This window comes from Thamnophis sirtalis, unplaced genomic scaffold (genome assembly GCF_051295495.1).
Source record: "Thamnophis sirtalis isolate CommonGarterSnake01/CBP01778 unplaced genomic scaffold, rThaSir2_p1.2 scaffold_3, whole genome shotgun sequence".
NCBI lineage: Eukaryota > Metazoa > Chordata > Lepidosauria > Squamata > Natricidae > Thamnophis > Thamnophis sirtalis.
Genome location: NW_028261383.1, coordinates 33,046,555 through 33,063,327, shown reverse-complemented (window position 1 = coordinate 33,063,327; position 16,773 = coordinate 33,046,555). Strand labels below are relative to the sequence as shown.

The window sequence follows — 16,773 nt, the reverse complement described above, 5'->3', positions numbered from 1 at the left end:
CAGGATGACGACGAACCTATTCAGTGAGCTCCTGGCTACTTCAGATCTCCTTCTGTGTAAGATTCAGGCATTTAAAGGTCTGAGGGGCCCTTGGTTCTCTCTGAGCTTGCTTGTTTTCTTGCAGACATTTCATTACTAGCACGGATGGTGAAGAGCCAAGGTGGCGCAGTGGTTAAATGCAGCACTGCAGGCTACTGCTAGATCAGCAGTTCAGCGGTTCAAATCTCACCGGCTCAGGGTTGACTCAGCCTTCCATCCTTCCGAGGTGGGTAAAATGAGGACCCAGATTGTTGGGGGCAATATGCTGACTCTCTGTAAACCGCTTAGAGAGGCCTGAAAGCCCTATGAAGCGGTATATAAGTCTACTGCTATTGCTATTGCTATTGTTAGCTAGTCTGGGTAATGAAACATCTGCAAGAAAACAAGCCAGCCCAGGGAGCACCACGGATCCCTCACTTCAACCCTGAGCTCCAAATATTCGCCTTCATTTAAAGATCTGAAGATTCCAATGGTTATGTCGGATTATGTCAGATATCTTTAAAGCAGCCTCTCCCTCCAAAGGTGAGTAAAACACCCAGCAATTCAGCAGGTTTGGCATTTAATTAAAAGGGGATGGGCCGTTTTAAAATAAATAATTCTTTGGGTTCAAATTCTAGAAATCTTTATTTGAAATCACAAAGTCTGAATGTTGGGATTTTAAAATCATTTCTTTAAAACTGATTTTAAAAACAGACATTCCAACTCTGTGGCTTGGAATACAGATTTTTCACATTACGAATCCAGGAATTATATATTTTACATGTTTTGCCAGCTGGGCTCCCTTGTTCTTGTATCTGTCACTTTATTTATCTACCATACTTTTCAGAGTATAAGACGCACCTCCCCCCACAAAAGAGCATGGAAATGTTGGTGCGTCTTATGCACTGAACAGAGCCATTTTTGGCTTCCCGAAGCCCTGCCCCCTGTATCGCATTTTTGCAAAAAATGGAGGTGTTTTTGCTTTCCCCCAGCCCCCAGAAGCACTATATAGGCTTTAGCAGGGCTGGGGGAAGGCAAAAACGCCTCCGTTTTTGCCTTCCCCCAGCCCTGTTGAAGCCTGCAGAATGCTCCTGGGCGGTGGGGAGGACAGAAACTTTTTTTTCTTATTTACCACATTGAAATCTTGGTGCGTTTTATACACCGGTGTGTCTTATAGTCCAAAAAATATTGTATTTGATTTTATTTAGATTTATATGGATATCCATCTCACGAAGCTCCTACTACCCTTAGCACCACTCACTGTAGTTTCCCCGGTAGTAGAAAAGTTTCTGCATGTCCAAGTGGATGATATCTGTACACACATCATCCAAGAATCCCTGGTCATGGGAAACGATGAGCAGGGTTTTCTTCCACGTCTGGAGATAGCTATAAGAAGAACAGAAGGGAATTAAAATAACAATAGTCACAACAACTGATTCAGCCTCTCCTTTTTCAGCAACCACACTGATTGTTAAGTGGAATGGTCACTAAGTGAACACTTGCCTAAGAGATGTAAAGATCACCGATTGCTGGCATCTCATTTAGACAAAAGTTCTCTTACAATGTCTTGTGCCTAGCCATTTTTGATACCTTGTAGGGTGGAGAGATTGCATATTCAAGCCACATCTCTTCATGAGCTGCTTTTTTTCCATGGTGCAGTGTGGCCGTAAAAAAGGCTAAGAGTAAATTAAATTAAATTACCTCAGCTCTGTGAGCTTAATGCATTAGAATTACCTCAGTTACTGTCTGAAATTGGCTGGACTTTAATCAGTTTCACACTGAAGGCTTTTGTTGTCAGGCACATTGGTTGAAGAATGATTTTTTAAAATTATGATTTATTACTGTTGCATTTGTGAATGTCACTGAGATAGTCGCTAAACAAAGAGTGGGCTGCACTACATTAGGATTAACTTCAGTAACTCTTCACTCCTCTCAGCCCAAGTTATGTTTATGTGACTGAGAATGTAAATATGAGAACGATGCAGCTAGTGTGAAAGAAAAGAGCCCTGAATAATTAAAGGATACATTTCATTATTTCTGTTTCATTCAGCTAAAGTATTAGCATCTGTATATATGGCACAAATTTCAAATATATACGTTTGTTTTTAAATACTACTAACATATTGCACTGATAGCTTCCCTGACTCTGTTGACGGGTGGAAATGCAGGTTAGAAAATGCTAATAAAATTGACATACCCCCCCACTCCATTTTGGGCCTAGTAGGCCTCCCTGCAGCCTTCTGGGAGCAAAAATGGGCAGTGTGTGCACTGTGCATGCACACACACGCACGCAGACATGCACACGCACACACAGAGTTTTGGGCCTAGTAGGCCTCCTTGCAGCCTCCTGGGACCAAAAACAGGCCACAGGAGAGGGGGCACACACCCTGCCCCAAATATGCGTGGACATTTCCCACATGCGCCCCACCCCCCATGCATGTGCAGCAGAGATCCAAAAATCAGCTGCTCGGTGGGAGGCATGCGCGCACACAGGCAATGAATCTGAGCTGGGGCGAGGGCTCTGCGTGCCACCTGTGTGCCATAGGTTTGCCATCACAGTTAGAGACAATACATTTTGTAATTGTCTATACAATCTCTTTACATGCTGCTCGAACCACTGCCAGTGTCATTAAGATAAAGAAAATGTAAGAATAAAAGATTCTTCTGGGATTTTGCCAAGATATTTATCTGCTCCATAAAAATGGCCCATTGCTTGAAGGAGACTTTAAAGCCAAAGCAACTGACTTTCCCTTCCCTAGTATGCTTAGCTGGTGACTTACTTGTTAAGCCAGATGACTGCATTGAGATCCAAGTGATTGGTAGGTTCATCAAGCATCAGCAATGTGGGCTCCATGAACAGGGCTCTGAAAAAAAAATGATCAGGTCAGAAGTCCCATTTTACGAGTCTGTCATAACTTTGAATGGTCAGTAAGTGATCTGTTGTAATTTGAGGACTACTTGTAACTGAGATTCGAGGAAGGAGACAGAAGAAGCAGTGAAGAAACAGAGCACAAAGGGTGTTGATGCCTTACTGATCAGAAGCAACATAGAAGAAATGCTACAGAATCGTAAGGCCAGCAACCAGCAAAAAAGAAATCCATTTAGGGAGAAGCAGGGATGGGGGAGAACAAAAAATATAAATTTGGAAGCTATGGATTGTATACGGAAGCCATAAAATGGCGTCTTGTTTTGTTTTGGATTTGGTTGCCATGTGTAAACCACGACAATATCTCTCCCATTAGTTTCAAAAAGACCAATAGTGGGTTGGAAGATGCTTTTTTATCAAGCCCCTTCTTATAGAGTGGCAGTGGCGCAGTGGTTAGAGTGCAGTCATGCAGTGGTTAGAGTGCAGTCATTCAGGCTGATCACTGGCTGCCTGCAGCTTGGCAGATCGAATCTCACCAGGCTCAAGGTTGACTCAGCCTTCCATCCTTCCCAGGTGGGTGAAATGAGGACCTAGATTGTTGGGGGAAATAGGCTGACTCTGTAAACCGCTTAGAGCGGTCTCTAAAGCACTGTGAAGTGGTATATAAGTCTTAAGTGCTAAGTCCAAACATTGGTCTATCTAGCAGAAGGCTTCCCAAACTGGTCTTCCCCAGATGTGTTAAAATGCAGTGTTCATCACCTCCAGCCAGCCTGACCACCTGGAGGAAACCAGATTAGGATGGATAGACTAATATAAGGAAAGTGGTGAACCAAGTGGTGGTCGGATTTCGAAAGATCTCCTGTATAGAGAATTAGTGCAGGGAAAGTGCCCCAGAGGGAGAGCACAGCTGCGATATAAGGCCATCTGCAAGAGGGATCTAAAGGCCTTGGGAAAGGACATTAACAGCTGGGAAATCTTGACCTCTTATCATTCAGCTTGGAGGCTAAAGACGCAGCATGGCCTTCTCCAATTCGAAGAGACAATTGTTCAGCAGGCGGCCTGGAACCAGCAAAATCTGGGGACTGGGCAGGGGACAGAATGTATCTGCCCTCAGTGTAGAAGGGATTGCCACTCCTGAATTGGACTTTTTAGCCACACCAGATGCTGCGTTAGGACCTGTTTCCAGAGCATGATACCATAGTCTTTTGCGACTGAAGGATGCCAATGCCAATGGTGAACCAAGTAGATTGCTTTGGAGTAGTTGGTTGCCACGTTTTTCCCATCCCTCTGGCTGATATTCGTCTTTCAACAATTACCTGGCCAAGGAGACCCTCATGCGCCAACCTCCTGAGAATTTCTTGGTTTGCCTATTCTGCATCTCAGGATTGAAGCCCAACCCAGCCAGGATTCTCCGAGCTTTGGCTTCTGCTGCTGCTGCTCCTGTAGCCCGTATTTCCTCATAGACCTGGCAGTGAAGAATAGGAAGGGCATATCAGAACATCTGTCAACCCTGAAGCGAACCTGTCTGAGGTCATCTTAGCAGCTTCATGGTTACCACAAGGGAAAGGGAGGGGAAAAATAGATAGCTCGGCTCTGCGGTCAAAACAAAAAGATTTCCTGTGGGAACCAAGGTCATTCCAACAAGTGGCTGACAAGAGGAGTGGAGTAACCAAGCAATCTGCCAGCAGCTCTATTGGACAATGTAACCTGGGGGAGAAGGGCAATTTTCACTTTTAATTAGGTGAAAACCGTGGGAACTTTCAGAGTCGGTTTTCACCGGTTGTGCCAATATGATGTATCCAATAACCTTGTTCCTTGAGGAATCTACCTGCCTTGGAGTTCTACTTTCAATGGATGTATTATGTGGAATGCTGACAACATCAGGCCACTCCAGATGCTAGAGATCAGGGTGAAGATAGGGTGGAGACAGGTTCTTCAATTCTATTAGCATTTTCTATCCAATTCCTTAAAAACCATAGAAGATTCTGAGAGCTGTAGTCCCAAGACATCTGAGGCCACCTGGTTGGGAAAAGACTGGATTACTTAGTCCAGCATTCTTTTCCCTAGAGGACTTCAACTGATGCCCAGTATTATGAAAAAATAAACACCTAAAGGTGGCGAACATATCCAATACATCTTTCTCCTCCAATTTTTCCCACAATTGCAGTCGTCTGAGGTAAGTTTGGCTGAGAGAGATGGAGTGGCCCAAAGTCGCCACGGTTGCTATGGGAATCTATTATCCACAGTGGGTGTTTTTTTGCTGGAAACCAGAAGTGAATGGTGGTTTCCAGCAATAAATAAATAAATTATAAATTGTGGCCATGTGACCACAGGGTGCTGCAAATGGTCAAACATGTGGTCCGGTTGCTGAGCTGGGTACGGGAGCTGCTAGAACGGGGGTATCAAACTGGTGACCTGCGGGCCAGATGCGTCACACACAGGCCACGCCCACCCCAGCTCTGTGAATGTGGAAAACATTGTGAAACGTCAGGCAACGGCAACGTGATGCTGCGGGTTTGACACCCGTGTGCTAGAACTTCAAATCTGGGTCATAAGCAGACCTGGGAGGCCCATCACTTCAAACAATTGCGAAGTGAATTAGTCGTAAGACGATGACTACCTGTCAATGAATCATGGGCAACCCGTTCCCACACCAAGTGTAGAAAGCCCATCATGGCTCCTGAATACCTTTTCCAGGCGCTCTGCTGCTGCATCGTCCCCTTTCTCCAGCTGTGCCTGCAGACGTTTCTCTTCCTCCAACAGCTTCAGTCGCTTGGTGTCAGCCTTGAGCACTGCTTGGACTGCCGGAGTCTCATCCGCAATAACCTCTGTGAGGTACAAGCAGAGGAGGAGAAAATGGAAAGAAGATAAGCTGGATATCATTAAGTCTGATAGCATGATTTTTATGGAATGCTAAAAACTTTTCAAACAAAGGGGAAAATATCTTTGAATCCTTCCATACCAAATCCTGGTAATAAAGACAAATAATATGCTTCCATATAGCAATAGCAATAGCAGTTAGACTTATATACCGCTTCATAGGGCTTTCAGCCCTCTCTAAGCGGTTTACAGAGTCAGCATATCGCCCCCACAGTCTGGGTCCTCATTTCACCCACCTCGGAAGGATGGAAGGCTGAGTCAACCTTGAGCCGGTGAGATTTGAACCGCTGAACTGCAGATAGCAGTCAGCTGAAGTGGCCTGCAGTACTGCACCCTAACCACGCAGTGGGTTATTTGTTTATGGGCTTTAATGTCATCAAATGATGGGAAACTGGGCAGCCAAGAGATCAGACAAACAATCAGAAAATCTGAGCTTCCTGTCAGATTCAAACAAGGATTACGGTGCTGTTTCACAAGTTCCAGAAAGTCACTGGTTTCCTGAATCACAAAGGTCTGAAGCAGGGGTCTCCAAACATTAAGACTTATGCACTTAGGCTCCCAAAATTCCTTAGCCAGCCATGCTGGGAATTCTGGGAGTTGAAGTCCACAAGTGTTGCCAGGTTTGGAGACCCCTGGTCTAAAATGAGAAACAGAAAGTCTCTCTCCCTAACATAAACAGACTGCAGCATGATATAACCAGGAATACTCCAACTGTACTAGATTTCAAACCCCATCAGCCCAGCAACTTAGTTTTAACCCCCGCCCCTCCTTAAAGAAAGGGACCAATGAGCCCAAGAGTTGCCGGGCTGTCCTCCCCCCCTTCCCCAACTGTTGTTCCTTTACCTTGTTCACAGAGCAGCACATCAATGTTGGGAGGGATGCTCAAGGCCCGGTTCGCAATATGTTTCAGCAAAGTGGTTTTGCCCTTCCTGAAAAGAACAACAGAAATCAGATGAAAGAGAGTCACTGGAGTTAATCATCAAAGCCTCTCCCAAGTATTTTGGATTATGGAAGGTGCATGAGGAGAAACACAATCTACCCCCTTCCCCTTTCAGAGTGGTTTTTCTAGCAAGGTATTAATTAGTATCGGACAAATTACAGTCAGAAGACTCCCCCCCCCCAATGTTGGAATAATCAAATAAAACAGCAATGATTCCAGAAGTAACACATCCTCATATATAATTTCTGAGGTATTTATTAAATGTTTTAGATGCCTGTTGAAGACCTTTCTCTTCTTGCACACCTTATCGGTGAGATCATTCGTCAGCACGGGATCAAATATCATCAATATGCGGACGATACCCAGTTGTATCTGTTCACCCCGTGCCAACTCAGCGAAGCAGTAGAAGTGATGTGCCAGTGCCTGGAGGCTGTTAGGGTCTGGATGGGAGTAAACAAGCTGGCACTCAATCCCGACAAGACCGAGTGGCTGCTGATGTTGCCCCCCAAGAACGGACCAGATATTCCATCTATTAGCCTGGGGGGCGAAACCCTTCGTCCCTCAGAGAGGGTCCGCAACTTGGGTGTCCTCCTGGATCCTCAGCTGACATTAGAATACCATCTGTCGGCTGTGACCAGGGGGGCTTTTGCCCAGGTTCGCCTGGTGCACCAGTTGCGGCCCTACCTGGACCGGCACTTCAAATGGTCACTCATGCTCTCTTCACCTCTAGGCTTCATTACTGTAATGCGCTTTACTTGGGGCTGCCCCTGAAGAGTGTTCGGAGACTACAATTGGTCCAGAATGCAGCTGCGCGGGCGATATCGGGTGTACCTAGGTAGACTCATGTTACATCTATCCTCCGCGAGCTGCACTGGCTTCACATCAGTCTCCGAATGCGCTTCAAGGTGCTGGTCGTTACCTTTAAAGCCCTACATGGCTTAGACCTGGATACCTACGGGACCGCCTCCTGCCACATACCTCCCAACGACCTATAAGATCCCACAGATTTATTGATTTATTTGTATTGTGAGCCTCCCAGAGTCCTACGGGATTGGGCGGCATACAAGTGTTATTAAACTTTGAAACTATCTGCAAAAAAAATAATAATTGGGAGGAATAGTTTAAAATTCTGCTTGTCAAATGTGTTATCTGAGGGATCGTCTCTTACCGGCCACATCCACCCAACAAACTAGACCGGGGAAGTAAGGAACGTTGTGAGTCCTGTTTCCTAAGGAGGAACATCTGGTGGGACCCCATGCCTTCTCCATGGTAGCTTCCTCCCTCTGGAACATCATCCCTCCTTAAATTAGACTGGCCCTCACTCTAACATTCTTTCAAAATGCCCCAGAGATGTGGTTTTGCTAGCAGGCTCAAGAAACCCAGAATGGGATGGAGCACATCAAGTGGCTGGTTTGATTGTGTGTTGTTCCCAAGGAGGATGGGGGGTTATTTGTTTTTTTAAAATACACACACACACAGTGTATTGTTGCTGCAAGCAAATAGGCAGCTATATAAATTTTATAAAGAAACAAACAAACAAATAGAAAGAAATATTATATAAATGATGAAAACCACAGTGGGCTCTGCAACCTGACAGCAATATATTGTTGGATACCTACTGTGTTTCCCAGAAAATAAGACAGGGTCTTATTTTCTTTTGACTCCCAAAATAAGCACTTGGCCTTTTTTCAGGGAGGTCTTATTATTTTTGAGGTGCAGGAGGCGGCAAGCGTGATCCCCTCATGGCTGCTGCTGTGTTGCAATATTTTCAGGGAGGGCTTATTTTTGGGGAAGCAGGGGAGACCTCACAATTAGTCCACTAAAACATGGTCTTACTATATTATTAGGTCATACTTTTTTTTAAAAAAAAAATCTGTTTCACAATACTTTTGTTCAGGAGGCATTATAACATTTGTATAATAATTGTAATAAAATACACCTACCCGTTCGGGCCCACCAAGCCATATCGACGCCCAGCTACAATATATAAATCTGCATTGACAAACAATTCTTTTCCGTGAGCTGAGATGCTAAACTTCTCCAACTATAACAGAAAATGAAGAATATTAGAGGGGTTTTCAGAATTTTAAAACCTATTTCACCTACTGGATCTGTGTGTGGGGGGGGGGGGGGGGGGGGGATTTTTTTGTTTTTTGTTTGTTTTACTCTGACGATTCCAAGCTTGCATTTTATTGTTTTCACCATCTTAGGGATCAGCCTGAAAAATATTTGTGACAAAGTGCAGAACGCCACCATTCTAAGCAAAGATGTCACAATTTACTTGCACCTACAGATAATCCTTGAGTTTACGACCACAATTGAGCCCCAAATTTTATGTACCTAAGTGGAAACATCCCATTTTATGACTTTTCTTGCTACATTTGTTAAGTGAATCATTGCTTTTGTTAAGTTAGTAACACGGGTTGTTAATTGAATCTGGATTCCCCACTGACTTTGCTTGTCCGAAGGTTGCAAAAGCTGATCACAAAACATTGCAACCATCATAAATGTGAACTAATTGCCAAGCATCTGAATTATGATCATATGACCACGGGGATGCTGCAGTGGTCGTAAGTCTGAAAAACAACCATAAGTCACTGTTTCCAGTGCCATTGTAACTTTGACCAGTCACTAAATGGACTGTTGTTAAGTCGAGGACTACCTGTACTCTTACGGAAGCAGACTGAGAAAAATTGAGAAATTATTACTGTTGTCACTTTTAAGTTTTTTAAATGCATTTTTTAAAAAAGAAAGACCCTTTTTAAAAAGGCAGAGCTCATTTATTTACAATCCTGAACATGCAGAATTCTACAATTCTCAAAAATATTAATGATCGCTTTCCTCTTGAGTCACGATGCCAACGAAGAGAAAGGAATAAACGTGCAGCTGATATACAAAACGAAGGAGACCAGCAAAATGGAGAAGACCGATGAGCCAGAGAAGCAAAGCAGAGGGGCGTGTGGGAATATAACTGGAGTACCTTGATATCTGAGGCATTTTCCAACATGGCTTGTCTCGAGGTCATTTCCGCCTGGGACACCGAGAAATCGTTCTCAGCCGCGTTGGCTGCTTTCAAGGTTGCTATCTGCCGCTCAAAGTCCAGCTGGTGAAGCAAAGAAAGGCTCAAATCAGGTCACTTGACAGTTTCGTGGGATATGCTGCTTTCCAAAACATCTTCTCTTGAAGACCAGATGTTAAAACTGCAAAACGTGCCACGTTTTTACTCCTGTGAACTGTTTCACAATAACTTTTTGTTCAGGAGGCATTCTAGCATTTGTAAAATAATTGTAGTATAAAAGACACCTCCCCGTTTGCATTCACCAAGCCACATTGGCGCCTAGCTGCAATATATGTCTATTTATGTAACTGCCCAATTCATATAATTGGACACCTAATTTTTCGGGCAATGTGCATCCAGTATAAACCAAACAGGGAACAATAATTATAAGTAAAACACCAGATAAATTATAAAAACATGAAGCCTATAACCAGTGTATCAGACAGTGAACAGTTTGACACATTCCATCTTCCAAAAGACAGGCTCATCTATTGTCCTGACCCAACATCTGGCCAAAAAACTCACTTTTAAAACTTTCCTGAAGGCTAAGAGGAGCATCCGTGTGTGTGTGTTTGTGTATGTGTGTGAATTCAAAAAAAGGAGGAATCACAACAGAAGACACACACCTCCTAAGGCTCCATCTGATGAGGAGGAGAAGTTACAGAGATCTATTTTTTTCATTTCCTCGTCAGATGGGATCTAGGAATTCATGTTTCTACTACAATTTCAAATGTCCCGCAATCTACTTTGGATCGATTTCACCACAGTGTTTATTCCCGATCTCAACTGCAGTGAGATTTATTTCTACCTTCCCTTGTAAAAAAGGGGAGAAGAGAATAAGAGCGTACAAAAAGAATGTGTGTTATGACTGCAGTCAAGCAAAGTCAGAAAAAGTAGGAAGTAACAGATGGCCTCCTTTGGAGGACCACATCTAACCTGTTTCTTGAGTTTCTTCTTCTCCTTCTTGCTGAGGTTTGCATAGGGATCATCTTCCTTCTTCTCCTCTTCCCCCTCTGATGGCTACAGAGTTTAAAGAAATCCAGTTCATGATAGCCAAACATGATGATGTGGGGACCAAAAGAGTTTTACTGTGAAATCTTTGTGGCGCTTGGATGAGGAATTAAGCCCCATCATGTCATCTCCGTCTCAATCTTACTTCAGTAGGCTGTTTCGACTACTTGGCTGTTTCAACTTCTATTAGGACCACAAGCGACATGTCTTAGGTGAAGGTGGAGACATTTCCATGCAATCTTTCTAATCTTACTAGAAAGTGCAGTGATTGCTAGGATTCCTGTTTAAATCCCAGGTTCACAGAGCAACTCACTTGTATACGTAATAGCAATAGTACTTAGACTTATATACCACTTCACAGTGCTTTTACAGGCCTCTCTAACCGGTTTACAGAGTCAGCCTATTGCCCCCAACAATCTGGGCCTTCCTTTTACCCATCTCGGAAGGATGGAAGGCTGAGTCAACCTTGAGTCGGTGAGACTCAAACTGCCAAACAGCTGAAGTAGCCTGCAGTACTGCACTCTAACCACTGTGCCAGTCATATAATCCTCTCTTCAGCAGAGAGGAATAACCCCTGGCAAATGGGGTGGGGGGCTCTTCAGGAATCTAGTGGAGGTCTAGTGCCTTCCTGAGATGCAGCAAACCATTTGCCACTGGTATTTTATTATGGCCCAACTTAGTTAAGGCAAGTTCTGGCACACCCAAGTAGAGTCCTTCTCCAGATGAAAACTCTACTGTGCAGAGAGCAAGAACCAGGGGGGAAAACTGAGAGTTTTATGGAGCAGTGATTAAACAGGCTGCATCTCTAGCATATCTGGGTGTCCCAGAAACTATTTTTCTGTAACACGTTCTGAGTCCCTGTAATGGAAAGGACTAAAATAGCCCTCTTTTATTAAAAAATTATATTTTGGAGAAATTATAGGAGCAGACGCTTAAGATAATACCTTTTTCATTTCTCAATAACTCTCCCCCACCCCTCACGTGATCATGTACAAATATAAGACATTTCCCCCAGTTCATGATTGACGTGGGTGGAGAATGAAGGCAACAGTGTCGGCTCTAGAGCATTCAGACAACTGAAATCCCTTGCAGGTCAGGTTCCTGAGGGCTGCTCTTCTTCACAAGTATCCCACACTATCCCAGCATATGTTAGAAGGGGTGGCACAGAGGTAGCCAATGGGTTCATACTTCACCATACAGCAGAGTTCCCCAAACTTTCTGGGTTGGTGTCCCGGGGGGGGGGGGGGAAGGGAAGGAAAGAGGGGATGGTTCTGTGGGAGGGGCAGGCACATGTGCATGCACCCATTGCTCGTGCGAGTGGGGCTGAGAGCGCTTGCGGTGCTCACACAAGTGGGATAATGTACATATGCACACACCAGCCAGCCAGTCAGCCATTCACATGGACTGGTTACGAATAGTCCGCAGACCGGAAGTGGGCTATGGCCCACAGGGTGGGGACCCCTGCCATAGAGAACTGGATCCTTACCGGCTGGCTGTCCTGTTTGGATTTCTCATTCTCCTCAGTGAAGTCCTCCTCTCCATCATCTTCTTCCTCATCTGTATCCTCTGCCTCTAGAGCAGCAAACATATTCTGCAATGATGAAGAAGAAAGAAAAGAATACGTTATACATTACACTGGAAAGAATTTCTCATCTGCTCATTTCCAGCAACTCCACAGGTTACGTCATAAAGACCAGCACAGATTGCATACAGGTGGCCCCCCATTTACGACCACAATTGAGCCCAAACTGTCTGTTTTTATGACCTTCCTTGTCACAGTTGTCAAATCAATTGCTGCAGTTGTTAAGTTAGTAACACAGTTGTTAATAGTGAATAAGGCTTCCCCCCACTGACTTTGATTATCAGAAGCCAACAGGAACGGTCACAAAAGGTGATCATATCATATCACCCTGGGACAATGCAACTGTCATAAATACATGCCAGTTGCCAAGCACTCACAACTTAATTACCGTATTTATCGGCGTATAACACGCAGTTTTAAAACTAAAATTGTAAGCTGAAACCCTGCCTGCGTGTTATACGCCGATACTGCGCGTTATACGCCGGGTCCACTGTTCCCTCTAAGGTGCGCGGCCGCAAGAAACCCCCGCGCAGAGGTTTCTAACTCCCGCGCAGAGGTTTCTTTCAAAGCAAACGTGGGGAAGTCCTTTGCAGGCAGCTAGAACTGGCTGCCTGCAAAGGACCTTCCCAAACTTGTTTCAGCGGCAGCTCTCAGCCTGGCGGCAGCGTCACACAGACTGTGGAAGGAGGGGGAGGAGGAGGGAACTAAAGAGAGCTTTTACCGAGTCTGCGCCCCACAGCCAGGACTGTCCTTGCGCCCCTCAAGCCGCGTTTCTTCCCCGCAAAGCCCTTCGGGCAACCCGAGAGTTCCGCTTGACGCCAGAAGGGCTTTGCAGGAAGAAACGCCGCGTTTCTTCCTGCAAAGCCCTTCTGGCGCCAAAAGGAACTCTCGGGTTGCCCGAAGGGCTTTGCGGGGAAGAAACGCGGCTTGAGGGGCGCCAGGACAGTCCTGGCTGTGGGGCGCAGACTCGGTAAAAGCTCTCTTTAGTTCCCTCCTCCTCCTCCTCCTCCTCCTCCTTCTTTCTGGAGCCCCTTCCTCAAAGATTTGGTACCAAAGCAATGACGGTGAGGAAGTTGTGTCTTTTGGATTTTGCACTGTTGTCTTTTCAATGGTTCTCAGACTGGTTGAACCTTTAGCAGCTGGGGTGATATTCTTTACTGTTAAGGTTACAATTGGATGTGTTGGACAAATCTTAAAAGATGAAACTTTTATTAAAACGTTTGACTTAACTAAAAACGTCTTCCTTTTTCTTCTTCTTCTTAAATATGATTTATTTATTTATTTTTACTTCAGAAGTTTGATGACCATTGTACAAACTAATCCAACCTAAATGTAGAGGAGGAGAAGAAGGGGGGGGGATTTAAAAAGAGCAGAGGAAAAAGAAAAGAAAGCATGAAGAAAACATAAAGAAAGGGGAGGGAGGGAGGGAAGGAAGGAAGGCACTTTATGTTGAAACAGAAAATATTATATAAGGAAGAAAATGGAAATAACTTAGGAAGGAAGGAAGGAAGGAAGGAATTGCACTTAATATTGAAGGAAAAGAGAATGAAGGAAAAAGTATTGGAAGGATTGAAAGAAGGAAGGAGGAACAAAGAATTACACTTAATATTGAAATGGAAAAGAAAATATAATGAATGAAAGAAGAAGTATAGGAAGGGAAGGAAGGAAGAAAGAAAGAAACAAAGACTGTTGAAACAGAAAAGATAATATAAGGAAGAAAATGGAAAGACGTATAGGAAGGAAGGAAGGAAGGAAAAAAGGAAGACAATGTTGAAATGGAAAAGAATATAAGGAAGAAAATGGAAAAAAGTATAGGAAGAAAGGAAGAAATGTACTTAATATTGAAACAGACAAGGGAATGAAGGAAAAAATATTGGAAGGATTGAAAGAAGGAAGAAAGAATGGAAGGAACAAAGACAATGTTGAAATGGAAAAGAATATAAGGGAAAAAATGGAAAAATGTTAGGAAGGAAGAATTACACTTAATATTGAAACAATTGAATATAATGAAGGAAAAGGAAACAGGAATAAGGGAGAGACGGAGGACTTCAGCTCCCAGAATTTCCCTGGCTGAAGAATTCTGGGAACTGAAGTCCACCCCTTGTAAAGTGACCAAGGCTGGGAAAAGAATCCACACTAGTAGGGACAATGCAAGCTATGCTTCACCCTGTCAGTCCATCTTAGCGTGCAAGAAAGACATCAGACAACGCCATAGTTGCTATGGTAGCATTTGGCTATGCGCAGCGATGCTCTCCTGGTCTTTATGGGTGGGAGGGGGGCAGTTGAGCTATGATGCTAATCCCCTCGTGGGAACACAGAGGGTGGGAGAAGAGAACCAAAGAACTTCAAACTCCAAGGTTCTGGAGTGGAGAATAAGGGGATCAACTTTGTCTAAATGATATTGACATATAAAGAACGGTTGTAGGAACTGGGTATGTCCAGTTTGATGAAAAGAAGGACTAGGGGAGACATGATAGCAGTCTTCCAATATCTCAGGGCCCAGGGTTGCTCCAAAGAAGAGGGAGTCAAACTATTCTCCAAGGCACCTGAAGGCTGGACAAGAAGCAATGGATGGAAACTAATCAAGGAGAGAAGCAACCTAGAACTAAGGATAAATTTCCTGACAGTGAGAACAATTAACCAATGGACCAACTTGCCTCCAGAAGTTGGGAATGCTCCAACACTGGAAGTTTTAAAGAAGATTTTGGATAACCGTTTGTCTTAAGTAGTGTAGGGTTTCCTGCCTAGGCAGGGGGTTGGACTAGAAGACCTCCAAGGTCCCTTCCAATTCTATTTCTATTGTATTCTCTATATTCTATTCTTTCTCTGTTCTATTCTAATCTCTTCTGAACTAAATGTTTATCTAGAACTCAAATAAATAGCTGCTTTTTGGTTTTATTTTTTTTAATATTTATCAGTCTCTCTTTTATTCCATACTTCTGGTTGAAAGACTATTCTATGTCATGCTAAACAAATGCATATTCTAGTGGCGGCGGGAGCTCGTTGGCATCTTCAGCAGCAGCCCTGCCTCCTGTGAAAAAACCGAAGATGGAGCAGATCCACGCAGATGACGTTGCTGCAACATGACTGGAGGAGGAATTCTGGGAGTTGAAGTCCACAAGGCTTAAAGCTGTCAGGTTTGAAGACCCCTGGGGTTTTTTTCCTAAAGGGTTAGGGGTGCGAGGGTCTTGTAACTTGACAGCTTTAAGACTTGCACGCTTCAATGCCAGAGTTTCTGAGCCAACATTTTGGTTGCTAAGCAGGACCGTTGTTAAGTGATACTGATATTATATAACACTTTTAATTAAGCGGGTACCTTGAATAAACATAACTTTGAGTTTCAAATAATACTGATTTCGTTGTTGTCTTAGGTGACATCTGTGAAAAAAATTCAGGTGCTCAGGCATGAAAATGTGCCGCTCAAACACTATACTTTTCCGCTCACACTGAAAAAAAATTAGAGGGAACATTGGTGGGGAAGTGAAGTGGCAGAGGGGGAAATGAACCGCATGTCTGACGGTAACTTTTATTGTTTAAACAGCCATAGGTAAAATACTGTATATCCCTGATGGAATCAAGACAGAAGCGTTCAGCATATACAGCTGCTTTCAAGTTAAAAGTTGTAGAATATGCCAAGCAACATGGGAATAGGGCTGCAGCAAGGCATTTTGGAGAGCCACCAACAGAATGCACAATACGAGAGTGGCGAAAAAATGTCGAAAAAATCAAGATGTTACCAAAATCAAAATGTGCTTTGCGCAGTGGCATAACGAAATGGCCACAACTAGAAAGTAAAGTGAAGGAATTCGTCCTGAACCAAAGAAAAGCAGGCATTGCTTTATCAACAAAAATGCTGACTTTTGAAGCTGTGAAAATCAGCAAAGAGCTGCAAATCCAGGATTTTAAAGGGACAACGTCATGGTGCCAAAGATTTATGAAGAGGCATGACCTTCGGATGCGAACAAGAACAAGGATTGCCCAGCGTATGCCAGATGATTATGAGGAAAAGATAATACATTTTCATAGATTTATTATCAATGCAAGAAAAAGACAAAATTTTGAAATGGGTCAAATCGGCAACATGGACGAAGTTCCCCTCACTTTCGATGTTCCTTCAAATAAAACTGTGGATTCAAAAGGTACTAAAACAGTAACAATTAAAACTTCAGGGAATGAAAAAAATCGTTACACTCTTGTTCTTGCCTGCACTGCAGATGGAAATAAGCTGCCTCCATTGGTAATTTTTAAAAGAAAAACGTTACCAAAGGAGAGAATTCCTAGTGGCGTACAAGTGCATGTTCATCCAAACGGATGGATAGATGAAGAAGGCATGAAGCTTTGGATTAAAAATGTGTGGGGGAAGCGCCCAGGTGCTTTGTTAAAGAAGCCATGCTTATTGGTATTGGACGCATTTAGAT

The 16,773-nt window shown here is 43.8% G+C and overlaps 1 protein-coding gene across 2 annotated transcripts in view; it reads right to left on the bottom strand.

Moving 5' to 3' along the window:
- ABCF1 (ATP binding cassette subfamily F member 1) overlaps window positions 1-16,773 on the bottom strand; it is a 47,025-nt gene that overhangs the window by 12,530 nt on the left and 17,722 nt on the right. For both annotated transcript variants that reach the window (XM_087708563.1, XM_087708564.1), the window contains exons 11-19: window positions 12,260-12,364; window positions 10,699-10,782; window positions 9,685-9,807; window positions 8,648-8,748; window positions 6,608-6,693; window positions 5,573-5,712; window positions 4,201-4,349; window positions 2,799-2,882; window positions 1,280-1,404 (exon numbers count right to left, since the gene is read on the bottom strand). In XM_087708563.1, coding sequence (XP_087564689.1) covers window positions 1,280-1,404; window positions 2,799-2,882; window positions 4,201-4,349; window positions 5,573-5,712; window positions 6,608-6,693; window positions 8,648-8,748; window positions 9,685-9,807; window positions 10,699-10,782; window positions 12,260-12,364 — 997 coding nt within the window. The remainder of the gene's footprint in view (window positions 1-1,279; window positions 1,405-2,798; window positions 2,883-4,200; window positions 4,350-5,572; window positions 5,713-6,607; window positions 6,694-8,647; window positions 8,749-9,684; window positions 9,808-10,698; window positions 10,783-12,259; window positions 12,365-16,773) is intronic.